General features: G+C 54.4%; 1 protein-coding gene and 2 long non-coding RNA genes across 10 annotated transcripts in view; 2 read left to right on the top strand and 1 right to left on the bottom strand.

The window, feature by feature from the left end:
- OSBP2 (oxysterol binding protein 2) overlaps positions 1-27,183 on the bottom strand; it is a 194,947-nt gene that overhangs the window by 2,222 nt on the left and 165,542 nt on the right. For all 7 annotated transcript variants that reach the window (XM_072803248.1, XM_072803246.1, XM_072803245.1 and 4 more), the window contains 9 exons: positions 14,975-15,167; positions 14,050-14,167; positions 11,841-11,892; positions 11,442-11,588; positions 10,224-10,469; positions 7,768-7,888; positions 7,399-7,502; positions 7,231-7,326; positions 6,960-7,144 (listed from right to left, as the gene is read on the bottom strand). In XM_072803248.1, coding sequence (XP_072659349.1) covers positions 6,960-7,144; positions 7,231-7,326; positions 7,399-7,502; positions 7,768-7,888; positions 10,224-10,469; positions 11,442-11,588; positions 11,841-11,892; positions 14,050-14,167; positions 14,975-15,167 — 1,262 coding nt within the window. The remainder of the gene's footprint in view (positions 1-6,959; positions 7,145-7,230; positions 7,327-7,398; positions 7,503-7,767; positions 7,889-10,223; positions 10,470-11,441; positions 11,589-11,840; positions 11,893-14,049; positions 14,168-14,974; positions 15,168-27,183) is intronic.
- On the top strand, positions 42-14,757 carry LOC140619596 (uncharacterized). Of its 2 annotated transcripts, XR_012019470.1 has the most exons (5): positions 42-329; positions 1,712-1,769; positions 3,813-3,907; positions 8,359-10,783; positions 10,938-14,757. It is a non-coding gene; the product is annotated as an uncharacterized lncRNA (long non-coding RNA). The 2 variants fall into 2 exon arrangements; XR_012019469.1 differs by having other exon boundaries at positions 8,359-14,757.
- Positions 24,594-26,387, top strand: LOC140619595 (uncharacterized). Its single transcript, XR_012019468.1, has 2 exons — positions 24,594-24,964; positions 26,098-26,387. It is a non-coding gene; the product is annotated as an uncharacterized lncRNA (long non-coding RNA).

The raw sequence follows: 27,183 nt of genomic DNA, 5'->3' as shown, positions 1-27,183 counted from the left end.
GGTGAGCCGGGGTGCGCGGGGGTGAGCGCCCTGCACCTGCACGGCCCCGCCCGCTGCTCCCGCCTCGCTCCTCCCTCCTACCCTGGCCCTACCTCGCCCGCTCCACGCACCTGCCTCTAGTTTTGCTACATTCTACTCCCCTGAAAATCAGCGCATTTCCACCAGTTTTTCAACTAGATCAATGCGAAGTTGTTTCTAATCTCACCACTAATGCTTTTCACGTCTGGGACTGGCGATGTCCTCCCTTCACATCTGTGAGGTTGGTTACGCGCGCCTCTGCCCACTCTGCAGGCCTGGCGAGGTGCCTCCACGCTCTTCATTGGTTGAAGGTGAAATTTTGTTGACTCTCTTTTAGGTTTCTCTGCTTTACTGAGTTTGCCTTTAGAGTCCCTGCCCCTTTATGCAGTTACATTTTCTGATGTCCACCGTATCTTCTTACATCCGTGGATTAGTTGGAAGTACATTTCTTGAATTTATAAACATCTGGGGATTTTTTTCTAGTCACCTTTATTTCTAGTATAATTGCCTTGGAGACAGACAATATACTGGCATAATCTCAGTTCTTTGAAATTTGCTGGAAGACGCAGTGTATGATCAGTTTTTGCAGATGTTCCATGTGTACCTGCAGAGAATGTTTCCTACAGTTGTCCAGTAGATTCTATGGTTTAAACTCTTTATTTTGTTTGTTTCTAGCCATTACTAAGAGGGTTTTGTTAAAATGTCCTACTTTGGTTGTAAATTAATCCCTTTCTCCTTGTCTCTCTGCCAACTTTTGCTGTTAATATTTTGAGGATATGTTTTTTAAGCACAGGATACGTTCAGATTTAAAGCTCATCTTAGTGAACTGAGCCTTTATCATTATGTCCTTCTTAGCTCCTGTCTTACCTTTTGTTTTAAAGTCTGTTTTGCAACATTAATATAGCTACAGCAGCTTTTGTTTATTTCTGTGAACATATCTTTTTCCAACTTGTTATTCCAGTCTTTTTTCACTTTCTTACTTAGATGTATCTCTCATAAACCAGGTATAGTTGGATTTTTAAAACTTATCTGAAATCTCATACCTGTAATGAGAGTAATTAATGTGATTACTGATATGTTGGATTTAAGTCTTTTTTTTTTTTTCCTTTTTGTTCACCTTATTTGAACGTCAGGTGTACAGCTTTGGATTAGTCATGACCCCTTTTATGTGACACCCTCTTTTTCTTGGCCCTTGCATGCCTCGCTTGTATTAATGCAACTTAACCACCAGAAGAACCTCTAAACAAAAGGTAGAATCCTGACAAAACCTACATCTAACCATATGGAAAACTCACCAATCTATCCCCTCCTCAGGCAGCTGTCAGAAAGACTCCTAGGTTCATTAGTCCCTTGCTTACCTTTTAATATAATTTTATTGAATATTTAAATAGTATTAAATGTGCATGTATGTGTGTGTGTGTACTCATATACATATATTTACATTCTTATTTTTAACCGTATAAAAAAGAATATCATGATGTATGTAATAACCTTCTCGGACTTTTTTTTATTATATTACTAAAATTTATATTGTTGCATATTTCTGTGGTTCATTAGTTTCAATGAATGAATATTACTGTGTAATATTGCCTCCTGTGAATAATACCACAGTTATGCGTTCGGTAGATCTGGGTTGTTTACAAGTTTTTGCTTTGGAGTAATATTATGCATGTTTCCTGTTGTACATTTGCAGGAATTTCTCTTGAGTGGAATTGCTGGGCTATAGCGTCCGTGGCATGCTTCTTTAGGAGGTAAGGCTAACCTGCTTTTCAACATGGTGGCACCAATTCACATTCTCACCAGCGATGTGTAAGAGATATTGTGGATCTACATCTTCTTCCACACTTGATACTGTCAGGTTTTTAATTTTTCTTTAATTGAATGAAGGCAAGATGGTCTCATGTGGCTTTGATTTGCATTCCCCTGTTTACCAATGATGTTGATCATTTTCATATGATGACTGGTCACATGTATTAATTCTTGTGTGAAATTCTTCCTCATGGCTCTTGGGCTTTTTCTTCCGGATTGCTTTTGCTTTATTCATGTATTAGGTATTCTTGACTTTTTTTTAGTTATTATTTTCAACTTTGGTTGAATACTTTTTTATGTATTCTCAATATTGATCTGTTGTTGGGTATTAAGTGTTATGATTATCTTCTGCAAGTTTATATATTGTGTTTTCACTTTAAATTGTCACTTAATAAGCAAAACTTCTTTTAATGAAAAAATATTTTAATATAGTTCAGTACATCAGTACTGTTCTGTGTCTTGTTTAAGATCTATTTCCTTAAGGGGGATCCCTGGGTGGCGCAGCGGTTTGGCGCCTGCCTTTGGCCCAGGGCGCGATCCTGGAGACCCGGGATCGAATCCCACATCGGGCTCCCGGTGCATGGAGCCTGCTTCTCCCTCTGCCTATGTCTCTGCCTCTCTCTCTCTCTCTCTCTCTCTCTCTCTGACTATCATAAATAAATAAAAATTTAAAAAAAAAAAAAAAAGATCTATTTCCTTAAGGACTAAAAGAACTCATCAGTATTTTCTCCTTAGAGTTTAACTTATTGTTTAACAGCAAATCAGGCTTAATACTTTTTCTAAGACTTTTATGTAGAGTCAATTTCTATTATAATGTCAGGAAGAGATTCAGTTAATCTTTTTCCATATGGATAACCAGTTTCCTAATTTTTTTTAGGGAACAATGCCATCTTTCCACATGATCTCACATCACCTTTGTTACATACCAAAGATATATATATCCATGGGTCTGTTTCCCAGGCTCACTGTTCTTTATTTTTATTTTTATTTATTTATTCATGAAAGACACAGAGAGAGGCAGAGATGTAGGCAGAGGGAGGAGCAGGCTCCAGGCAGGGAGCTCGATGTGGGACTCGATTCCAGGACTGTGGGATCGTGCCCTGAGCCAAAGGCAGAAGCTCAACCACTGAGCCACCCAAGTGCCCTGGGCTCACTGTTCTATTGCAGCTTCAAAATAAGTCATGATATCTAGAATAGGGCTAGTGCTTATTCCTCTGTTGTTCTTCAGACATGTTTTGGCTCTCTATACTTCAGTATAAACTTAAAAATCATAATATCAAGCAATGAAAATCACTGTTGGGATTTTGTTTGATCTACTCTTTAGATGATAACATCTTTGTAATACAAAGTCTTTCTTCTTTCTTCTGGTTTATATGTTGACCTTTCTCTAATTTCTTAGATTAGAAACTCAGAAAAAAAAAGTCTCAAAATGAACGAGTTTATATATGCCTGTTTAAGGCAATCCATTTCCTATGAAGCATCACCTTTGTTACATCTATTCTCATTAAATTTTAAGTATTTTATGGTAAGATTTTATTTATTTGAGAGAGAGAACAAGCAGAGGGAGAAGGAGAAGCAGGTTCCCCGCTAAGTAGGGAGCCTGACTTGGGGCTTGATTCCAGGACCCTGGGATCATGACCTGAGCTGCAGGCAGACACTTAACTAACTGAGCCACCCAGGTGCTCCAATTTAGGTATTTTAAATTTTTCATTCTAATTTATTATTTTACCCATGCATTATTTAGCAACTTAACAATTTTTTCCAAACATGTGGGGACTTTCTGTCATCTTGTTCATAACTTCTGACTTAGTTGTCTTATTGTAGATGTTGTCTGTATGCTACCCTCTAAATCTGTTGAGTCTTTCTTTAAGGTTCAATACACAATAGATCTTCATATACATTTGGTGTCTACTGGGGTAAAAAGTAAAAAGTCTCTGATACAACTGCAGGTATGTAGATATCCTGTGCTGTTTTGATCTCCTCAGATGCTTGTTGATCCCCTCGCCTCCCAGCCCCACTCTGCATTTGACTGATCAACAAGTGGGAAAGGTGTAATGAAGTCTCTCTGTCTCCCATCGTGGTAATGGATATATCAATTTCTCCCTTTACTATCAATATATGCTTTGTGTATTTTTGAGGCTGTTTCATCACATGCATAGTGAAACTCATATTTTCTGAAGAACTCAAACTTTTGTCATGTAGCAACTCTTCCATCCCTAATGATGCTTTTGTCTTATTAAAGTCTATTTTATTTGATATTAACATAGCTCTTACAGTTTTTTCAGTTAGGTATTCCCATGATGTCTTTTACTTTCAACCTCTGCATGTCTTTGTTTTTGACATTTCTTAGAAGGTGCATGTATTTGGATTTTTAAAAATCCACTCAGGGCAGCCCCGGTGGCACAGCGGTTTAGCGCCGCCTGCAGCCCAGGGCGTGATCCTGGAGACCTGGGGTCGAGTCCCACATCAGGCTCCTTGCATGGAGCCTGCTTCTCCCTCTGCCTGTGTCTCTGCCTCTCTCTCTCTCTCTCTCTCTCTCTCTCTCATAAATAAATAAATAAACAAATAAATCTCTTTTTTTAAATTTTATTTATTTATGATAGTCACACAGAGAGAGAGAGAGAGAGAGGCAGAGACACAGGCAGAGGGAGAAGCAGGCCCCATGCACCGAGAGCCCGATGTGGGATTCGATCCCGGGTCTCCAGGATCGCGCCCTGGGCCAAAGGCAGGTGCCAAACTGCTGCGCCACCCAGGGATCCCAACAAATAAATCTTTAAAAAAAAAAAAAATCCACTCAGTATTTTGCTTTTTGACTAGTGAGTTTCACCTGTTTTTATTTGTTATGCTTGGGCCTATTCCTACTGTGTTGATTTACTGTTTTTATTTGTCCTTTTTTCTTTTCATCTTTTCTTACTATTTTAAACATATTTGTCTCTTCCTTCTAATAAGAACATAGTGATCCTTCACATTCCTTGATGCCGTCTCTACTCTCCTCAGACCCTGTCATGTTAACATTATCTACATCTTAAGTTCTGGATTAGTATGGGAGTTTTTTCTCTTCTACTGTGGTCTTAGTAAAGCAGCTTCTGGATTTTTTTTCTCCCCCTTTCAAAGTACTAGGAACACCTGGGTGGCTCAGTTGGTTAAGCATGGACTCTTGGTTTTGGCTCAGGTCACGATCTCAGATCATGAGATCGAGCCCCGGGTCAGCTTAGTGTTGGGCATGAAGCCTGGTTAAGATTCTCTGTCTCTGCCTCTTCCTCGGCCTCCCCTCCCTCCACCATCACCCTTCCCACCCCCACTCACTCTCTTTCTCATTCCTTCTCTCTCTAAAACAAATAAATAAAATGCTTTCTCTTTTTCTTTTTAATGCTTTTCCTAATACCATTTTCATTGTGGGTTTTGTGTGGCAAACCTTCTGAGGTTGTTTGCCTGATGACATTTTCTGTTGTTGTTGTTAATGTTCTCACATTTAAATGATAGTTTGGCTGGATAAAAATCTTAACCTTCTAATTTTGTTTTCTTCTACTTTGAAAATATTACTCCAGACATTGGCTATTGAAAGATGTTGATCTTTCTGATTTGTCAGTCTGATTCTTAATCCTTCATTGTAATCTTCTTGCATTCCTCTCTGGAAGCCATTAGAATCTTCTTTGCATTTTAAATTTTCACTGTAGTATGGTTTGGGTGAAAGCTTTTACCTCTGGTGTCTGAAACCCTACAGGCTCTTCAACGCAAGGTCTCCCATCTCTTTGTTCTTATTCTGGGAAATGTAGCTGCATTATTTAATTATTTCTCTTTCTTTTCCCTTGTTTTTTGTCTTTCTTTTTCTTCTGGGATTTCAATTAAACATTGTTGTAATGATTATTCTGGGAATTATAACAAGCAGCCTTCACACAGCCAAAAGTTAACATACCTTCTTGACCTTCTTCTTGGGTAGTGCAAAGGCCTTTGAGAAGTTTCCTTTCATTTATCCCTCTTCTGACTTAAGTGATCACATAGTTATATTTTATGTTTAGAGTCTAAATTCCACAAGACATCATCACCATTCCTGTTTAGTTACTGTTCACTTAGGTTCACATAGTTTTGGTTCTTTTTTCATTCATACAACTCAGTGCTTCCATTTGGGACCACTTTCCTTCCACAGGAGATGTATCCTTTAATGTGGGTCTGTTGGTGGCAACGTGAGTTTTTATATGTCTGAAAATAAAATACTTTAAAAATAAAATACTTTAAAATTCTGTAAAGGTGTTCTCGCTGGGTGTGTATGACTGTACGCTGTCAGCGAGTCTTTCTGCACGTGGAAGGTCTCATTCAGCCGTCTCGAAGCCTCCATCATCGCGGAGGTGGAGGAGACACAGCTGTCACTCTGCTACTCCACAGAAAGTCACACGTGTCTTTTTCACAACTGGCTGCTTCATACTTCCTCTTTGACTTAGTTTCAGCATTTCTACTATAGATTTGGTGTGGAAGATTCCCTGCAGTTTGGTCTCTTTCCTCCTGGACTCTGACTAGAAGTTTGCTAGACTCTGCTCACTAGCCTGATGTGTGGCTAGCCACCCCAGGGGTCTTCCTGAGATTCTGGACTCCCAGGGCTGCTGCTCCAGGGACTCACTCAGGGCCCTGGTGGTGAGCTTTCTCTCTGTTAGCTTTTTGTCTTTTCCAGGTCTTGTCTCTTTAGCTGACCTATATTCAGTTGATGGATTCTATTCAACCTTCCTAATGGGGGTTCTCAAGTTCAGTTACTTAATTTTTCCTTTGTAAAACTTCTGTTTTGCTCTCTTTGGAACCTGCCGTACCATTTTTTATAGTCTTCTGTTTCTTGCATTTGGTTTTTGTTCCTTGGACTGTGGGACTGACTCTGTCCTTACCAGCCGGTTTAAAGCCTTCACAGGACTTGCTACCACTTGATATGGCCATGCTTACTTATACCTGGGTGTCTGTCTCCCACATGGGGGTGTCAGCTGCAGAACACGGCCTCTGCCTACATGTGGACAGAACCTCCGTCTCCACCCCAGTGTCTGCCACTCATCCCTTATCTGGCTGGATGCTATCCCCTGCCTGCCCTCTATCCCCTTGCCTCCAGCTTCCGCTCCCTGCCTGCTCTCTACCCGCCCTGCAGCCCCACTCACGGCAGTGGGTACTTCTTCCACAGCAGCTTGGCTGGCAGCGTCTGGTACACTGTCTTCTGCTTCCCATCCGAGCTGGGGCTGCTGGGGCTGCTTTGCACGATCTTGGCGCACTCCATCTGTTCATCCCACGAGCCTGACAGCACGTAGTGGGCTTTGCCCTGACTGTCACTCACCACTCCTGTCACCTGTGGACATTGGCAGGATCAGCATAGGCACACACCCCACTCTAGCACCCCTCCCCCTCAAGATCCTAAGGGGTGGCCATGCTTACTTTCCGGGCTACCTCTTTGGAGAAGTAGCTATAGGGCAAGAACTTTAGCTGGCACCGGTCCTTGGTCTTATGGTTCACGATCTCAATGTCCCCTGTCTGGTGAGGGAGGGTAGTCATCAGCGGCCCACCTCTAGGCCACATGCCCCTCCCTGAGGGCACCCTCCTGACCTGGTCTATCCAGAGCTTGCCCACAATGATGTTATGCACAGTCGAGGTGCTCTTCCTCCACACATAGTGATTCCCACTGGCCTGGAATTCTAAGTGGATGGCACCTGGAAGTCAGATACAGGGTCAGAGGTCATGGCTCACCATGCTAGGCCCCAGCCAACCCGTCTGCCCACAGTCCCAGGGTCCTGACAACTGGAAGCAGTATTCATGTAGACTGGAGACAGGACATAGGCCAGGGAGGTGGGAAGCCGATTTGCGGAGAGACTAATGTCACTCATGGAGGCCCCAAGCTGGCTTCTGGGTTGGTAAAACCCTCCCCCTTATCCAGAACATCTTTCTGTCCTTGGAGAGCACAGGGCTCCAGCTCACCTAGCGGCATGATGGACAGGTATTTTCCCCGGAACTTGCTGGAGATGGTGATCTCCTGCCAGAGGCTCCAGCCATGCTTGGAGAACACGTAGTGTGCAGCTGATGGTGGGTGGTGGCTCACCTGAGACCAGACCCACAGGACATGAGCGTCTACTGGACATGGGCCCAGGCTTGCTCCCCAACCAGCTGGGGGGACAGCCTGCCCCGTGCTCAGCACGACCGGCTCCCTGGCTCTGGGAGCAGGCCTGCCTGTTCCTCTAGGGACCACAGACTCATAGCAGCCCCCAGGAAGGATGGTGCTTTGAGTGAAAAAGCAAGAGTGTGGTAGTGGGACCAGTCGGGGCGGTCCTGGGTTTGCTGTGGTCAGGAGAAGAGGGCCGAGGCTTCTCTCTGCTGGACTTGGGCTCTGAATGGGGGGGGAACAACAGAGCCTGGCCTCAAGGAGGCCCCTGGGACAGGCTGTGCTGACGGCTACTGTGCCCACTCTCTAGTTAGCTGCCCCACTCATCTGCAAAGGGCTGCATCTACTGTGCTGTGTTGCACGGGGGGGCCAGGCCAGGGAAGCCATTCTAACTTCCTTCCTCCCTCCAGGCCAGCAAGGCTCCAGAGCGGGAATCTACCTCAGCGGCCTGCCTGCCCCGGGTGTGGACGGTGTTGCAGCAAGCTCTGCACAGCCCTGCCCCTCGCCACTCTACTCTGGCACTGGGCACCCCTTACTGCTGCCTCACCTGCCGGTGCTCCCCTATCCGCTTCCCCCCTTCTTTGTTCTTCCTCATCTCCATGGCTCCTTTGGTGGTAGGGTCCTAGGGCTCAGCCTCCCCCCAGCTTCCTCACTCCTCAGGGCACCTTGCTGCTCGGCCTCAGGCAGGCTTGGGCCCAGCTGTGCCCTCCAGCTGCCCACCGGATGTTCCACTCAAGTGGCTGTTTGGACTGACCAGATTGCCTGACGTGCCCACCTGTATCTCTCATTGTCTCCTGTCACCAGAAGTGGCACCTCACTTCCTCCCTGGCCTCAGAAGCACAAGTCAGACCTACCAACCACTCCTTGTCGCCCACGGCCAAGGCCTAAGTGCCCTAGAGCCCTCCACACTGGCAAACCCAAGCACATGCCTGGAGCTCTGCGTCATGGCTTCCTGCTCAGGCTGATGAACACGTCATAACAGCTGCTCACACCAGATGCTTCGGAGTCATCCCTGGCCTTCTTTCTTGTGTTCCTCCTCTAATCCTTAGTAAATCCTGGCTGTGTTTTCTTCAAAATACATCTAGAACCCGCCCCATCCCCCACCAGGCCAGAGTGGGTGGTGCAAAGCGGCTGCAGGCTTTACTCTCTGTGGCAGCCGGGGGGGTCCCATAAAATAAGTCAGGTGTCACAAGACTCCTCTACCTGCCACACACAGTGAAACCGGAGGCCTCAGGCTGCCTGCCCACTTCCTCTCTGGCCTGTGCTCCTTTCTCCCTCTCAACTTCAGCCAGCTCTCTAAAGGAGCCAGAACCATCCGTCACACGCAGCACCTGCTCCTCACGGCCCCTTTCAGGAGAACAGGCACCCCGTCTGCTCAGCACCTGGTACTTTGGGGGCACTGGGTCAACTCTGTTCGGTGAAGAAGTGAATTCACTCAGGAGTTCAGGCCCAGAACGCCAGGCTCATCCTTGCTGCTTTCTTTTGCCTCCCTCCCTCTTCCTTCACCCCACATCTAAAGAGTTAGCAGATCCCCAGGCTCTGCTTTCTAAGCAGCCTGTGCTCTGCCCCCCACATGCCCTGGTGTGTCACGGCCACCGCCCTCCTGTAGTGCTACACTGCAGCCGGAGCACGCCTTTTAAACTAGCCACTTGGCCATGAAATGTCTGTTTTCTGAGCTCTGTCCCAAGCCCAGAACAGTGAGTGGCCCACAGCTGATGTCCAGCAGCCCACTTGGGAAGCTCTATGTTGGATGCCTTCATGCAGCACCCAATTGGGTCCTCCCAGCAGCAGGGGAGGCACCAACAGAGTCACCCCTTTTCAGACAAGGGCGCCAAAGCTCAGGCTGAGATGCCACTGCTGAGGCTCCCAGACCTCAGGGCCCAGTTCTGGCTCCGCCCCGTGAGAATACACATCTCTGTAGGGAAGGCATGGAGAAGGGATAAGGGCAAGCTGACCTGCCCCCACCACAGCAGGACCTCTGGACCCCAGGAGCTCCTCACACTCTAAGCCTGCACCATCACTGACCAGGCTCCCCTCTGCCTGCCACCTCCCCCGCTCTGGTCCACCTGAACTGCCCGACAGCACCAGACACATATCCCTCGATGGCTGCATGGTTCCTAGCAAGGAGAGGGGCCTCCCCTGCCCTGCACACCAGCCCTGACTCTGTCCTGGGACAGATGGCGTGTCCCCGGACCTGTCCCCAGCTGCTGACTGGCTCGGCCCCGCGGGCGCGGGCCTGGCTGGAGTGGATCAGCGGAGCGTGAGTCGAGCTCACCTGCTCGCAGAGGGAGCGCAGGCCCATGTCATCGAGGCGGTCCAGCTCAAAGGTCTCCCCCAGCATGGGGTTGAAGGGCTTGGCGATGCGGTGCACAGTGGTGGAGTAGGAGGACACGGAGAAGGCGGCCACCAGGCACATCTGCTCCACCGAGCTGGTGCAGTGCACCGCCTTGTCCAGCAGGTGGTGGTACTCCAGGTCCTCCGTCAGCCGCTGGAGCATGGACAGGGGCTCGTTAAAGTTGACCTGCGGACAGGCAGGGGTCAGGCGCGGCTCCGGCCCCAGGTCGGCAGGCACCGTCACTGGCTCCGGTGTCGGGGGCACCGCTGCTAGGGGGCGCTTTCACCGTGAGTTTCCTCTGCTCTAAAGCCCTGTTCCAACCCACTGCTCCCTGCACGCTCCTCCCCAGCGCCTCCGGCCTCAGTTTCTCCACAGCCTCACCGCTTTCTGACCTGCTCTATCTCGTACCCTGGCGCTGGTGGTTACTGTCACTCTCCCCTCCGAGGATGGGAATGCCACAGACGCCCGCGTTTCTGACTTGGTCAGCAGAGTCAGAGTCAGTGAGTGGATGGGTGGGTGGATGAGGGGGTCTTCCTTCTGAGCTGTTCTGCTGGGTTTCTGGTAAAGTTCCTGTAGGTGGCCCCCCATCCTGGCCTCGGACAGGGACGACCCAGACACTGTCGTGTGGCCTCTGTGACCCTCCCCGCTTTGCAGATGTGGACACACAGGCCATAGCCATGACGGGGCTTGGCCCCAGGGCACACAGTGAAACCAAGTCTGGCCGGAACCCAAAGCTCTTCCTCCCCGGAGATGCCATCGCAGCCTGGTGGCACGAGGAGGCCAGCTCTACCCTCACTGTGTGACCTCACTGGCATGGGCACCAGAGACCACTCTGGGCACAGGGGACGGCCCAGCCCTGCTGCCTCCTTCTACGAGGATGGGCCAGCCAGGATACTATGAAGCCCTGCCAGGGGCAGAGGTGCTCTCTGGGGGTCCCCACGCCCCCCCTTAGCTCCTTCCCCCAGAGCCTGAAACCTCTGTTCTCAGGGGGATTTTGGCAACGTCGTTGAACATGATTTGATCATTTGTTACATGCTCCTCCGGTGTCATTAAGAAAATAACACCTGGGCTGCTTGTACTTCTCAGAGGCCAGGACCTCTCCCCCACGCACACCAAGAGCCCGCGGAGCCTGCTGCGGCTGCCGGCCCCAGCCCGTACCGGCATGGGGATCTTGGAGAGCTCCCGGCCGATGCAGTTCTTCATGATGCTCCAGAGATTAAGGCTGTAGTTGGGTTTGTCAGGAATGCGGACACGCCTCTTGACTTTGGGGGGGCCCTTGGGCACAAGCGAGGCGCCATCTAGCACCTGCCAGAGAGAATGCGGCTGCTAGCGGAGGCCGGGGCGCCCCTCCAGCCCTCCAGCCCTGGCCCTACCTCCACCCAGTGCAGTCCGAGGACCGAGCTGGCCACTGGCGAGTTGCTGGCGCAGCAGCAGGCTGATTGCCCGACCGGTCAGACCAGGGTGTGGGCAGCCAGGGCACCGAGGCCACCCCCAGGGGCCCAGAGCCCACGGTGCCAGCCTGCCCTCCAGACACACTTGGGGTCTCCCCTCACTTGCATTGTCTGATGAGGTCCAGTCCACTGAGCCTGTGGTCCCACCCTCTGCTTTTCTGGAAGAAACACAAAAAAGGGGAGGCAAGTTATTTACAAATCCTGAGGCGTCCTGGGGACCTAGCCAGACCCCTCATGAGGTGCAAGGGGCGCCCCACCCCAGGGCTGCTTCTCCAAGGGGACATCTCCTGTTTGGGACATTCAACTGGGCTGAAGGCCTGGGGCAGTGATTGGAGGGGCTCCCATGCACTGATGCCCCGTAGGAGGAGCCACTTCAGCAAAGTGGCCCGAAGTCTCTGCATACAGCCCCCTCCTGGGACTGGCTGACCCAGGTCCTGGATGAAGCTGGGGGTGGCCATTTCCTCTGGCAGAGCTGCCTAGGGACCTCCCAGCCCCCTCCATCAGAGACAGGCCCTGCTGTGTCCCCACTGTCTGCTGGTCTGACTCTCGCACTAGACCTGGGTTCCAGAAGGGCAGGAAGTGGGTCAGATACATCCCTGTGCCTGCAAATACTTATGGTGAGATGGTTGGCCAGAGCAGTGACGGGGGTGCTATGGCTGAGGGGCCCAAGGACAGGGCACCTGGGCCAGCTGGGGCAAGGGACAGGCACTTGGCAGTCAGGGTCTCAGGAAATGGGGAGAATTCACTGGGGCATTAGGGCAAGGGGCCCCCTTGGCAGAAGCCCCAGCCGCAGCCCAGAGTGGCTAACAACCAGGGAAGGTGGCACTTTGAGCCTTGCGGCTGTGTCAGGAGGCTAGGGAACCAGTGAAGAGTGTTGAGCACAGGGGTCACCTACTTGCTGGTCGGGTGGCAGCAGAGAGGCCTGGGGCTGTTGGCTGAGGTGTGGAAGGTGGCCTGGATGGGGGTGCAAAGGAGGACACAAAGCCCAGGCCCCAGGGGACTCCAGGATTGGGAGAGGTGGGCAGGGAGCCAGAGGGGCCCAAGAGGGTGACATTGCTGGGTAATAAAGTGAAAGGAAATTCAGAATAGCCAAGTCCAGCTCATTTTGAGAGTAATATAAGCAAATTTTGAAATATTATTGGGAAGTGGGCCGTGATTGAGTTGGAAATACGCTGTTGATCGGACTAGAAACTTCATGAGGGGTTAGAAAGAAACCAGGACATGGGGGTGGTGATGCGTCAGTCCATAGAGGCCAAAAATGTGTGGCCAGGGGTTTTAATTGCCCTCTTCCCACACCTCCCCTGGACTGGGCTTCAGGGAGCCCACGGAAGGCAGTGTGGGTTGTGATGGACAGCAGAACAGATGTAGGGGGGGAGGGAAGGGGTAAAGCCACTGGGAAGCCTGTAGTCCCTTGTCCATGAGGTGCTGAGTGCCCTGCCTCAGGGTACACCCACAGGTGAGCATGAGAGGCTCTGACTCTGCTTGGCCCCATGGGTGAAGGTGGCAGTGGGCAGTTATGTCACCGTTCCCAGGACTTGGAGCAGCAGCTCCTCCCCAGGCCACGGCAAGGGCCCCAGACACTGGTGGGGCCCATCGGCCACTTCTGTGTCCCTCAGGGCTGCCACTCACCACCCTTCTACTGTTAGGGCCTGAGCAAAGTAATGAGAAGAGCCTAATGAGGCAACTCCTAAGTAGAGCAAATCTCCACAAAGCCCCAGGGTGCTGCCTTCTGACCCAACCCGCCACCCAGGTCTCCAGCTTCTTCCCTATTGTGGGTCTGGCCCCCAGCTGCATGGTCCCACCCATGGGCACTTCCCGAGGATCCCAGAGTCTGACAACAATGTCCCAGTTACCACTGTGTTCTAATGTGTATCTAGAAGCATCCTGAAAGAGGAGGCTTTTATGAAAAAAATGAAAGGCTTAGAAATAGAAAATAAGAGGGACGTCCTGCATGTCCTGTATGTTCAGGAATGCTGGCGTGGTGGAGGGAGTGGTGGGGACTGCCCCAGCTCCGAGGCAAGAAGGCGCAGTGCCTTCCAGGCCTTCCAGGCCCCGACCCCAGCCAGCTGGCTGGAACTGGATCCCGCCAAGGCCCCGGCCTCCACCTCCACTTAAAGTCACACCCTGATTCAAATTCTCTGTGGGCATTTTGGATGTAAGGAAGAACAGGATAAATTGAATCAAAATATAATGTGAAGCAAGACTTGAAACCCCAAGTGCAGAGAGTATGTGGAGCCTAAGAAGAAGGAGGCGAGAAAGGCTAACTACGGGGGAGAGGCTCCCTCTGGGCGGCCGGCCCTGCCTGGAGAGCGCACCTGTCCTCCTTGGCCTCAGTGATCACGGTAATGAAGGATGTAGAGTCTTCCATGGCGTCGAAGTACTCAGTATCTTCATCTTCCTCACTGTCTTCTCCTTTGGGAGTTAAGAGGCTTCCTAGAGACACACATGAAACCGCTGCCTCAGTTTGCAACTCTGTGAACTCACTCACTTGCCTGAGGAAGTCCAGAGCCCAAAGGGTGCCCCCCGCTTTGGACCCTGCCTCCCAAGGCCCCCTCGTCCCCTCCCCACTCCAGTCATCCAGTCACCTGGTCTGCATTAACCTGGCTATGGCTGCCCTCGCTCCCCTTCCTCGAATGAGCGTCCTGCTCAGCGCTCTGGCTCAGAGGCCTCCCTCCTGGAAGCCTCCCCCGATCTCTCAACATGCTGGTCAGTGTCTCGCTTCCCTTTCTGACGGGCCTGTCACCCCCTGCCCAAGCCTAGGTGGGCCGCCACCTGGCGCCGGGGCAGCCCTGCCACAGAGGGAGTTAGGCTCACTGGACTTTTCTTGTGAGAACTGGAGCCTAAATGCAGAGAGATAATTGCCCTTTGGTGGTGGGTGTGGGAAACACCAGCACACAGGCAGGCCCAGATGCGGGCACGTTAAGAGGCATGTGCATCGGGGCAGAGGCTGCGTAAGCAGAGTCAGCTGGCCGAAGGAGGAGTAGACGGGGCGCCTGGGTGGCTCAGCGGTTGAGTGTCTGCCTTTGGCTCGGGGTGTGATCCCGGGGTCCTGGGATCGAGTCCTGCATTGGGCTCCCCAGGAGCCTGCTGCTTCCTCTGCCTCTGCGTCTCTCATGAATAAATAAAATCTTAAAAAAAAAAACCACCAAAAAACGAGCAGTAGACAGAGCATAGGTTGGATGAACAGAGGCCGAGCAGCCCTGAGCATGGGGCCCAGGCTGGTGGCCGTCACCCACTCACCTTCGCTGAAGCTCTTGGTGGGGTTGGCTGTCCGGCCGGGGGCGCTGCGGAAGGCGCGCTCGAGGCTGTTGTGCTGTTTGGCTAGCTGCTCGATGGTCTCCTCCAGGTGGATGCGCTGGTCTTGCTCATACTGCAGGGCGCGCTGCCATTTCCGGCTGTGTGTCTCCGCTAGTTCCAAGAAGTCTCTGCAGGCCTGGGTGGGGGGAGCGGTGGCTGGTGAGCACGGGGCCTGGGGCAGGGGCCTGTCTGCCCCACACCCCACCTGCCAGTCAGTGAGGAAGGGCCTGGGGTGCTCTCACCCCCCCAGTGGGGATGCTCCGAAACACTTGTGCTGCCCTTTCGGCTTCTGTGGGGACATGGGGACTCTTTGGCTTTCTCAGAGCCAGCCTGGGGACAGGCATCTGCCCTGGGCGGCATCCCTCAGTCAGGATGCCATCTGAGAGTGCCAAGCCCGGGCTGTGGCTGGCAGACGCTAGGTTTTCAGACGGCCGGGGCCTGAGTTCAGCTGCTGCATCCTCAGGGTGCTGGACCTGAGGTCTGTCCCAACCTGTCCCCATGAGAACCCGAGGTATATGCAGCTCTGGGGCCAGTCCCTGTCCTTGGCACGGAAGGAAGGAAAGCCACATTCGGCTATCCTTCCTGGCCTAGAGAGGTAAAGGGTCTTGTCTGGCACGGGAAATAAGACTGGACCTTTCCACGAGGTTACCTCAAAGTCTGTATCTGCTTTTTAAGTAAGGTTCCCCTTCAAACTTGTGGCCTACGTGACACCCAGGTTCCTTCCAGCTTCCCAGGTCTGTAGTGGTTCCACTACGCTCTTACGAAGGAGGGGTTGTCATTGTGCCCCTGTCGTCAGGGAGGGCTCGGGCTCAGCTGTCCCCAGAAGGCAGTGAGGTCTGAGCCAGGGACCCCTGGATTCGCCCCTCCCGGCCTCCTTTAACTCAGTGTGAAGGGCCAGGCTTCCTCGGCCCACCGGGCACCAGCACTCTCCGGCCCTGCCCCCAGCACTCCCCACGCCCTGTGGCACCCGCTGCTCTGCTCAGCTCCACAGGTCACACACTGTCTGACCCCTGCCTGACCCTGGGGGTTGGAGTCTTGCTCTGCTGGAGGGAGAGGCACAGCGCCCCTCATCCGTGCCACAAGGACAATGCAGCCCTGTCCTGAGGGCTCTTGGGAGGAAGGAGGCAGGAAGGTGATGTGGAGTGCCAGGCCGAGGAGTGCTCTCTAGACACTCGTGCGAGGTGGGGGGGTACCCCGCAGGCATCGGCAGCTGCCCACCGGCTCACCCCACTGCTCTGACCAGTCCCCCCCCCAGGGATGGCACTTGCGCCAGCTCGGTCGGGTCCCCTCATTCACCCCTCCACCCCCCACAATCTCATGTCTACACGTCAGCTTCTCTAGTGACCATGCCTGTTTCTCTTTGTCCCATGGAACCTCCAAACTCAAAAACTGCTCCAGACATTTGCTGGATGAGTGGACACCCTGCTAAGGGCTGGGTGTCGGGGCCTCTCGGGAGAACAGACGGACGGTGCCTCGCCAGAGGGGGCAGGCTCCTGCGGGGAAGGGCCCCAGCCGGGGCCCCAGAGGGCAGGCTGCCTGGCAGGCCCCAGCAGCACCCCGCGCCTCAGCCTTCCCTCCTCTCATCTCCCCTCCCAGCACCCATGAGGAGTGCCCCCCATCCCCACACGCACCATTCTGCAGATGTGATGGAGGCCCAAGGAAACCAGCAAAGGAGAGTCAAAGGGCTTGTTATCAGGCCTGCGCTCCTGCGCAGGCCACGCTGCCCCTCTGAGCCTGTGTCCTGTGAGACAGAACAGTAATATCTGCTCTCACAGGTCCCTGTCCGCCTGGGCCCAGCACAATCCTCAAGGTCGGAGGAGTGGCAACATCTCCCATTGACATGTGAGGAAACTGAAGCTCAGTTTCCAGCAGCTCCCCTGCCAGGCTCTGGGGAGGAGGTGTATTCACTCCATCTCAGATTCAGGAGCTTCCCACTCTCCCTGAAAGGTCCCTCCTGGCCACACCTAAGCCACTGTAACCCGCTTCTCCAGGAGGGGCAGGGATTTATACAGGCAGGTGACCTGGCACAGGTTGGGGCAGGAGTAGAGAAATCTCCTTATGCATTTATCAGGCTCTGGAGACATAGAGAGGCTGCACCCAAGGCAGCCACAGGCCAGGGCTCTTTAGTTTGTAAATTCTGGATCTTTGAGGCTCACCAGCTGGTGTGGGGCTCCATTCACTGAAGCTCATGCAATTTGGGGATGAGGACAGGCCCAACTCTGCTGCTCCCTGGCTTGTGACTTGGAGCCAAGCCTTTACCACCCAGGATCCCCCAGCAGCCTTGGCCCTGGCCCCTGCTCCTCTCTCACCACTGCAGACCCCAGGGTGGGGGCCCTGATGGCAGACACATGACCACCCACTCCAAAGGCTGACTAGAGTTTGCCCCAGTGGGTACAAGAAATAGTAGTGGTGTAGAGTGGTGGGCAGAGTACTCTTCTGGGCACCTCAGAATGTTCCAGATGCGTATAGGAGTCCTGGTGAAACAGGCTCTGAGGTCACATGGCCAGAGGCAGCAGGCCCAGACCCGGACCCCAGCTCCTTGTCCCAGAGCTCGGGCCACTCTGAGTCGCCCCTCCCTCGAGATCCCTATCCCAAGTCCTCCTTGGCTTTCCCACAGCCCCAAGCTCAGCCACGGTGCCCAGTCAAGTTAGTCTCAGATCCTGCTGCCGGTTTGCTGACCAAGGAAGGAGTCCTCACACCTCAGGGGTGCCGGTCCACCTGGCTGCTGGCCCCAGCAGCTTGCCAGGCCCTGTGGAGCTGGGTGTGTGGAACAGGTCAGAAAGAGGCCCAAGTGCTGGTGGAGGGGGAGCACCTCATTTCCCTGGGTGGGCATGGGTGCCAGGCACACCGCTTCAGCAAAGCGCCTTGCCAGCTCCCTCCCCCGCCCCCCGAGCCTGAAGCCTAGGGAGAAGGAGCACCCCAAGGCACGAGCAGGATGGGCGCCAGTGCCAGCCTTCCCCACAGAGCCAGGCCTGCCTGTCTCGGGGTGAGGGTGCAGGTGCCTAGGCTGTGCCAAGCACTCGGCCTTTCTATGAGCAAGATGCACAATGGGTGCCTGATGGTCTTCTGGGTTCTTCTTGGTCTGTGGGTGCTCTGCCTGGTGGCATGCTGCCCCCCTCCCCCACCGGATGGCCTGGCAGCCGCACCAAGCCAATGCCCTCCTCAGCACTGCTCCCGCACACATGCCTTCCACAGCTCCCTGGCGACTTCTACAGCTCCAGTTTTAACACTGATGGGCACTTTGCTTTCATAGAACTCCCGGCATTTACAACAGGACAAGTCATCCACCCTTCCACCCTCACGTGCCTACCTGGTGTCCCTCCTCAACTGCCAAGGTTTCTTCCTCTGCTGCCGCCAGCCTTCTCCAGGGCTCATCCCAGCCACGCCGTAGAGAGGCCGGCGCCGGCCTGGCCCCCCTGCCCTGGAATGCTGAGCTGGGCTGTGCACTGTGCGCTCACTAAGCTGGATTAGGCCTGGGGCCCGCCGGGGGCTGGCTGGGGGCAGCTTCCGTGGGCCCAGGGAGGAGCCTGGCTGACCCATACCCTGAACTCCGTCCCATTTCCCCTGAGGCTCGGCCACGACTCTCAGAGAACTCGCACCCAGCCCTGAGCAAGAGCTCCTAAGCCACTCCGAAGCCCCCTACCCGAACTAGCTCTTAAGTGATGCAAGGGACCAGGATGGAGCAGAACAAGAGGCCCGGCCTCTGGGCCCCTCATGGGCACTGCCTATGCCTACCCTGGGCCAGGCTTATAGCCTCCTGGGCCTTGGTGTCCTCCTGCACAGTCCCTGATTCCATGACCCACTGAGCGGTCGCCCTCTGGGTGGGAACAAGGTTCTGGTCTCCCAGCCCTGTCCCTTCCTCCTGCCCCCATGGCTGTTGAGAGGGTCCCGAGATAAAGAGGTGTGGGGTCCTGGGGGTAGTGCCGTTTTACCTCTGTGTGGAGGCTGGGGAGCCTGCTGAGCTGCCCCCAAGCAGTGAGAACCCAGAAGCCCAGGACTGAAAAGGCACCCTCTGTACTGGAGCTGGTCTGCTCAGCAGGAGGCTGGGGGTGCTGCTGGGCCTGCCCACCCACTACTGGCTCTCCCCGCTCAGAAGCCCCAGCTGGTGAAGGGGCTGTGAGGCCTCTCACCCAAGCCGTGCGAGCTCCAAGGGGAGCTGCTGCTGGTCATCCTGACAGGGATCCCGCGGGTCAGTGTCTCCGAGCTGCAAACCTTTGCCCAGCTGTGCCAGGAGGAAGGAGGACAAACTCTAATCGCTTTTGTTGCTCCTAATCCTAATCCTGACAACGACCTCGCCGTTCCCCAAATATAGGCAGGTGAGCAGGGCATGGGGTCAGCCGTCCTGGGTCCTATGTCTGTCCTGTGTGTAGCCCAGGAAGCCTCTCGAGCTCTCACAAGGGGCTGCAGAGCCAGGACCCTGCTTAGGCCTGGCCTTCCGGGGCTGCTTGGGAAGCACTGGCCCCTGCACTGTCACCGCCTCCTAGACAAGTGCATGAGGAAGGTGCCAGAGGATTGCTGGACGTTGGGGTGGCTGGCCCTTGGACTCAGGGAGGAGGTGGGGTCAGGCTAGCGGGGACCTGAGGGCTCCCCAAGTGGATGGGTAGTTGGGCCTTTCCACTCTCAGCGTTGCTGGCGCTGCCCACCTACCAACTACCCCACCTCACTGGTCCTCACACGGCCAGCATGACTGTGGAGCTGCCTCTCACTGGCCTTTTATCATAAAGTAGCAAATAGAACGAAGGGGTGCAGAGTCCTGGTCTTCCCGAGCCATAGTGCATGGCCAGAAGCTCACACCTGGGGAACAGGGTCTCTCCTTCTCCCCCTCACCAAGGAGCAGCTGAGGCTGCCCTCAGTTCACACCTCCCAAAGGCAGGAAGGAGCAGTGCTGAGATTCAGGCCAGGCCTCCGTGGCTCGGAGGCTGCTGCAGCAGGACATGCACAGCCATCTCAGGCCTCCAAGACCAAGAGCGGGGACCCCTGGAGCCAAGATGGTCATGCTGGGCTAACCTGGGGCTTTGGGGGGCGGGGGGGTAGTCCCTCTAGGTCAGGCCCAGCCAAGCTGCCACGCTGTGTCTTCAGCACCCTCCTGGCCCCTAGAGGCCGAGCAGCTCCCAGGCCAGGCCAGGCCAGGCCAGCCATCCGCCTCTGTCCCCTCCTCACACTGCACTCAGAATGGCCTGCTCAGCACACACGGAGGCCAGCCCTTCCCAAACACCGAAGGGACGGTCATGGCTTCTCCTTGATATGATTCAGGGCACTGGAGAGGCAGCTTTTCACTTCAATTCAAACTTTAAAATAGCCCTTTGCACATTCTAAATAGTTTACCCCTTGAGCACAGGAACCAGCACCATCTGGCCGCCAGTTTGCCAACTGATTTTAAACAGTTATGGAATCTATTTTTATTCATCCCCCCAAGCCCCAAATGAGCAAGCTGTCAAGAGCAGAACAGTGGTCAGGTGGACAGGAACCTGCCCACGGGCCCCAGAAGGACAAGGGAGGGCAGCTCCGGGCCCCTCACCATTGCTCTGCTTGGGTCGGGGGCAAGAACCCCTTTGTGATCTCCAAATGGGGCTAGGGGAAGCCTTAGAGCATTTCGGGCAGCAAACAGCTCCGATCTGGGGCTGTATTTCTATGATGCCCCGAATCTGAGGCCTTGGCCTACTGCTCCGTCTATCTATCCTACACCTCATGCCCGGCCCTCCTGGCCCTCCTTGTCCCCAGCCTGTCCACGCCTGCACTTTTCTCTTCTAGCCTCCTTCAACCGGATTTGGAGCCGACTCCCTCCCAGTCTGGCTGTGCTGGTGCCTCTCTCCACAGCGTCCCTGCCCCAGAATCCACACCCTCATCTTGTCCAACCAGCTCTACTGCAGGCACCAAAGAGTGTCTCGAGCAAGCCACTACCTTCTTCAGTAAACTGAGAGGCCCAGAGTGCGAGGCCTGTCCCATCAGGCCCTTTGAAGTGGGCCTGCGGGCCAGTGCCACTTCCTGCCCCCACAGGGCACCTCGACTGTCTGGTTTCCTGTGGGGCTCGCCCACTGCCCAGCTCTGCTGACTCACTGGCTGCACAAAACCTGTTTCTGGGAAGGACCCTCCTGCATCCTACCTGAATCTGTGGGACTGACCACTGGGCCTGAGTCCAGCATTGTGAGGCTGAGGTGGGGATCCGACAGCCAGGGCCCCCCCATTCCTCCAGCGGCTTATGCCCGCACCTTACAGTCCCTTAATAGCCCAGATCTCTCCCTGCACGCCGCTCTGCTGGCCCTGCTCTCAACACACCGAGCAGCCTGGCTGGTGGCGCCAGCTCCTCCCAGCAGTCTGAGCCACCAGCCCTCCATAGGGGACAACGAGGCGCCCCCTAAAGGGGTTCCAAGTGTCTGCCCCTGCCTCACCTGTAGTCCATTCTCCAAGCAGCAGGGGCTCTTGCCAAGATGTGGGTTGGACCACTGTCCTTGGCTGCAGGGGCCTCATTCAGAGTGCAAAGCGCAGTGTCCTGCGTAAGTGCAGTCTCCTGTGAGCAGCTCCTCTCCCCAGGCCGCCCCTCCACAACTGCCAGCACTCACCCCGGCTGCCCCCTGCTCCAGGCCTGCCCACCTCCCTCCAGGTGCCCTTCCCCTCCTCTCCGGCCAGTCTGTACCCGGGGCTACGGCCCCCCAGCCTGCTCTGTCCCCTCTGAAGGTCTCTTCACCTCTGACATGCCTTATCATCTGTGTGGTGGTTTCCCCGAGGGGATACAGGTTCCCCAAGGCTGGGCTTTGTCCGCCCTGTGCCCCAGGGCTAGACCAGGGCCTGCTCGGATCACAGAGGGATCACGGAGGACCTCCTATGCCTCCGTGTCTGCCGAGGGCTGCACACCACCCTGCTGCAAAGTGCTCAGCAGATGTAAGCCAGGCTGACCTGAACTCCTGGCTCCTAAGGGCCCTGGGGTGGCCCTGGGGTGGCCATGTGGTTGGAGGGGCTGAGTCCTGGGCTCCAACCCAAGTCACACACTCTGAGGAGCCTCCCACGGCTCAAGGGTGGGGGCTGTGTCAGGAGCAACTGCCTTGTTTGGGGGCAGCCCCCTCCCCCACAGGGGCCTGGAGGAGCAGCCGGTGGGGAACAAGCCAGAGGCTGCCAGCCTGTGGAGGGGCTCAGAACTGGAGGGAGCTGACACCAGCACCCGCCACTCAGCCCTCCATGCCTTCTAACTGGACTGCGGCTGCCTGGGCTAAGAGGAGATGTGAGCGGGTGGCATATGGAGGTCCCGTGGGCTTGGTGGCAGGGAAGTGGGCTGCAGGCAAGTCCCTAGTCAGGCTCCACTGCCTGGGGCCTGCCAGAGAACCTGCTTCCCCAGGCCAGGGAGGGGAGACTGGCCCTCACGTCCCTCTGGGGCAGGCTCACCCCCAGAATGTCCATGGCAATACTGAGGATTTCTTCTGCTGGGGGCAGGGACCATGAGGCTGGAACACAGGGTAACCATGGGAAGCCCAGGTCACACAGGAAAGTGCAGGTGTGCTGGGCCTGGTGACAGGTGACATGTCTCAGCCCTTCTGCGCAGACGCCACAGCCAGCACTGAGGATGTCCCAGGGCCCGGGGCTGTGGCCCCAAGAGCTCGTATAACAGCCAGGCCTGCAACGTTATGCAAAATGACATCTCTGGGTCTGAGGTGACACCTTACTAATACAAATGATGCTGATGACAAGGAAGCCACGATAACACCAACCTCGTGTGGCCCTTGTGAGGAGCAAACAAACAGGAAGAAACAGGGCAGACTGCTGTTGTTACACCACCACCTGCCCAGAGGCCTGTCCTTCAAACCAGGGCACTCTGCTTTATCCCAAAGAGAAGTTTATAGGAAAAGAGAATGAAACCGGAATTTATTCTTTTCCTTTATGGAAACTAACACCCGAAGCATGAGTTGGTCATATGTATTAATTCAGTCATTCTCCCCTTTAAACCATGTGACCAGGCCAATGCGACTACACACCAGCATGTCCTGGATCCCAGGAAGGATGCCGGATGGATGATGGGGCCGCTGAGGTTCCAGGCTCCATCTAAGAACCAAAGTTGTTCATCGGTGCTCTGAGTTCCCACCTCAATGGCAGGCTAGTTCACAGTTACCCAAGCAGGAATTCATGCAGGGGACCCCTGGGCCGCCTTTGATCAGACTCACAAAATCCCCCGCCGGGGAGATCTGTCACACGCGACACCATGCCACCACCGCTCCTGTGTTTTCACCACCTGCTTGCTCTCACCTGTTTGCTAAGGCTCCTGTACGCCGGGCCCTGTGCTAGACATGGAGGCTTCAGGGCTTCCTTGCAGGGTGCCCAGGCCAGCAGGGGGGTGGGCGGACGCTGCTGCAGACACTGTGGCCCCGTGGACAGATGTGGCCATCGTTCGTACTTTCTTCTCTGCCTGTGAGTGACCCTCCTCACCTGTAAAGGCCCCACTCTGTGGCCACTACCTCTGCTCTCTGCAGGCCCTCGCTGGCTCCCAAGATGTACAGCTAGCACCCAGGGGTCACTCTCTTGGTGGGGCTGTGATGATCTGGGCTTGAGCCTACCTCCTGGCCGACTGTGAACCTCCCCACCCCTTCCCCCAGACCCTCTACGTACTTGGCCTTCAAAAGTGGGCATGTGAGCTGCGGTCCCCAGGGCCCCTTGAGAGGCTGCATTGCCGCACCCACGTGTGACAGAGCACCACTATGTGGGTCCTCTGGATCGTGAGCTCCAGGGGGCAGGGCCCAGTCCCCGTCTGGCATGAGCCTGGGGAAGGCTCAATGGGAAGCTGCTCAGGTCTGGGTTCAAATCCCAAGAGGCAGAACCTTCCTACTGTAGGAGCCACATGCTCATGGCCTCAATACAAGGGAAGAGGGGAGGGTTGCCCTGGGTTCACTGCTGTGCTAGCCCAAGCTGCTCAGATGCTGCCCCCAGAGGGGCTGCTCCAAGGAGCCAATCTCTGAGTCCTGCCAACGAAAACCACAAGCGGAGGGAAGGAGGCCAGGGTTCATTACAGCCCATAATTGTGAAAACCCAATTATGACTTAATTCATAAAATACTCTTCCTATTTCTCTGCGACCAGGCTGGATCATTTCTCTGCAAGGAGGAGTGATAGAGGGCGTGGGGATGTGACAAGTGGCTCCACGGGCTGAGGGCTGGATGCTGGACCTACTTTCTCACTGACCTTGTTCAGGTGAGGAAATGGAACAGGAACGGCTTTGTAAATGCTAACAGCGGGCAAACATGAGATGTGGCTGCTTAGAATTTCCTGAGATACGACACCCACTTTGGTTCAAGTATCACATATTAAGCACACCCACCGGACTACTGTTGGGGACACAGGTGAGTTAAGATCTGAATCTCACTTTGGGGAGACAAAACCTGATGAGGGGCAAATGTCAAAGTAACCGGGGAAGCTCTGCACAGCGGGCTCAGCGAGGCACAGCAGTGCCTGGGGCTCCAGGGGGTTCTAGCTAGAAGGAACGGCTTCCTGACAAGGAGCTTGGAAAGCCTCCCGGCCGTGTGGGGTTCTAAAGGATGAGAAGGGATCTGCCAGGTATCTAGAGGGTGGGGAAAGTTCTAGAAGGTACAGCACAAGCAAAGGCACAAAGAGGTGGACACTGTGGCACTGTTCAACATTCCTGATCCAGAAACTTCTGAGCATCTTGTTGCCTCCAACACTTATGGAAGGAAAGGGGGCTGGGCTCCACTCGGGGTGAATCTTACTGTGCCGGCCCCCTGTGAACAGTGGCCCGGGAATGGGCTACATCACTAACCATGGCTCCTGGGGTCTTAGGGATTGTCAGAGAGCCCCCTCACGCTACCAGCTGAGAGCTAAAGGACCTAAAGGCTTGTGATATCAGTGGCCTTTCCCAAATTTGAAGGAGATTCGATTGACCCTCTGACTTTTCTCCGAAGGATGGACAACCCCAGATTCTTGGCCATCTTGGGTAAAAGTAAGGGTGATGCAGCTGATCCCTCCTGTGTGGGAAGGATGCTGCTTGCCCAGGGCCCTCTAAAGGATGTGTTTCCCTGTAAGGCTTTGGCTAGCCATCCCTCATTTTCTGTTCCACTTGTATGACCCAGGCTCAGTCAGAGCCCATGGGGGGAAAACCCACAGCCATTCACAGTCCATAGGAGGAGGGCCTGCCCTGAAGTGGCAGTGGGAATAATGCCTCAAAGTCAGGCATGGGGGATGCTGGAAGCTTCCCTACAGAGTAAGCATGATCAGTCAGGGCAGGAGAAGGGGGGTGTGGAATTGCAAAAGGGATCTCAACAGGGGGCAGAAACAGGTTTCTCCTTCACAGTAAGAACTGGCCTGTGACCCAAGTGTATGCCTTCTGGGGACAGTGGGGGTGGCTTCCACCCATCCTGAGTCCCCAGCTCCCCAGGAGGGGCCCTGGTGGGGCTGTAGCTTAAACGCAGGTTCCTGAGACTGGTGGCTGTGCCCTGGTGGATGCAAAGGCACCCAGTCCATGTGCTGATCTCAGAGGGGAGGGGGTCCTTGCCACTCTTGGGGGTCTCATCCTTGCTGCTTCTGAGACTGTGGAGGCCATCACTGCCCCTCTGAGCTACACGGAGCAGATCTGAGCTCGCATCTTGGCTCAAATACCTACCAGCTGGATGACCTTGAGCAGCTCAGGTGACTTCTCTGAGCCTTGGTTTCCACTTTGCACTAACAATACCTAATGGTATTAACTAAAGAGGTTGTAGGGAGGGGTAAGTGTATGTGGTGTGAATGTGCATGGCTTCCTTACAGATCCCTGGTCCAACCCCCTTCTATTTTTTTTTTTTTTTTAAGATTTTATTTATTCATTAGACACAGAGAGAGAGAGAGGCAGAGACACAGGCAGAGGGAGAAGCAGGCTCCATGCAGGGAGCCTGATATGGGGCTCAATCCTGGGACGCCCTGGGCTGAAGGCAGGCGCTAAACCGCTGAGCTACCCAGGGATCCCTCCAACCCCCTTCTATAACATGGGTGGTGGCCAGGGGTGGGGATGCTCTGCCTGGGTGGCCTCTGCACACAGTGGGAGTTTGGACATTTGGTGTCTTAGAACTGTCCACCCAGAGCTGACTTGCTTCCTGCCAGGTGAAGAGAAACATCAGGAAGGCTCCCCGAGGGAAATACAGACCTCCATGAGAATCTGAGCTACTAGCACAGCCCGTTGGGAGCCAGCACCTCACTTCTGTGTGATCCCCCATGATGGAAGGTGATGGGAGAGGCCCTCGCATCAGGTTCATGGACCCAGCCCAGCTAGAGCTGCAGCTCTCCTCAACAGCTCTCCTCACTTGGGTCCACATTCCTGGTGCTAGAACCACAAACAGGCTTTTGTAACCCACCCCAGGGGCTTGCTTCCCATAAAACAATTTATGCGCTTAGATAGCAAACTTTCACTGTTTTTACTGCTTCCTACAGACTGAGCCTCTAATGCCTGATAAAAGATTTCTGCTAAAGACGCCAGCTGAGAAGCTCATTATCTGGGAAAAGCCAAAACTGCTAACTCAAGACAAAGTAGCTTCGGTCTTGGCAGGCAGGGAAGGCAGTGCCAGGGAAGCCTCGAGCGGGTGATGGCTTCCAGGATGGACAGGGAACACAGGTGTGTCATTCTGTCATCAAATGCTCGTATCTGTGCCCGTCACTGGGAAAAGTGCAGTGATCCCACCCCCTAGGGTCCGGGGGCTGTAAGGAGGCCGTTGGCCCAAGAAGCTGAATGGGGGGGGCGGGGAGGAGGGGGGCGGTGGTGGTGGTGGTGGTGGTGGTGGTGGTGGTGGTGGTTAATGCCAGTGTAAAGCGATGATGAGACCAACTTGCAGGGCAGCTGCAGCTGCAGCTCAGCAGCCTCTCAGTGGGCATGCCCCGGACGCAGCCCTGAGCGCTGTGGACAGAGGTCTGTACTTGCCCAGTGCAGGGAGCCAAGCGCCTGGGGATGGCGTGTCCCAGCAGCCTAGAAAGAGGGTATGCTGCCTCAGCCAAGGCCCGAGGGGGAGGATTCCTCAGGCTTCCTCCTGCACCAGGGGTGGCTCCAGTGGCAGGGTGGGTGCAGGAGGGTATGAGTGGTGGGTGTGGCTGCTACTCCCCACATGGACTGGCCACAGTGAGCCAAGCTTGGGGCAAGTCTCTGATGCCCATAGTGTCACCCAGGGGTCTTGGCCTGCATTGGCTCCAGCCTCCACC

Source organism: Canis lupus, chromosome 27 (assembly GCF_048164855.1).
Source record: "Canis lupus baileyi chromosome 27, mCanLup2.hap1, whole genome shotgun sequence".
Lineage (NCBI taxonomy): Eukaryota > Metazoa > Chordata > Mammalia > Carnivora > Canidae > Canis > Canis lupus.
Note: the sequence above shows the minus strand (reverse complement) of the source record. Positions and strands in the feature narration are given on the sequence as shown.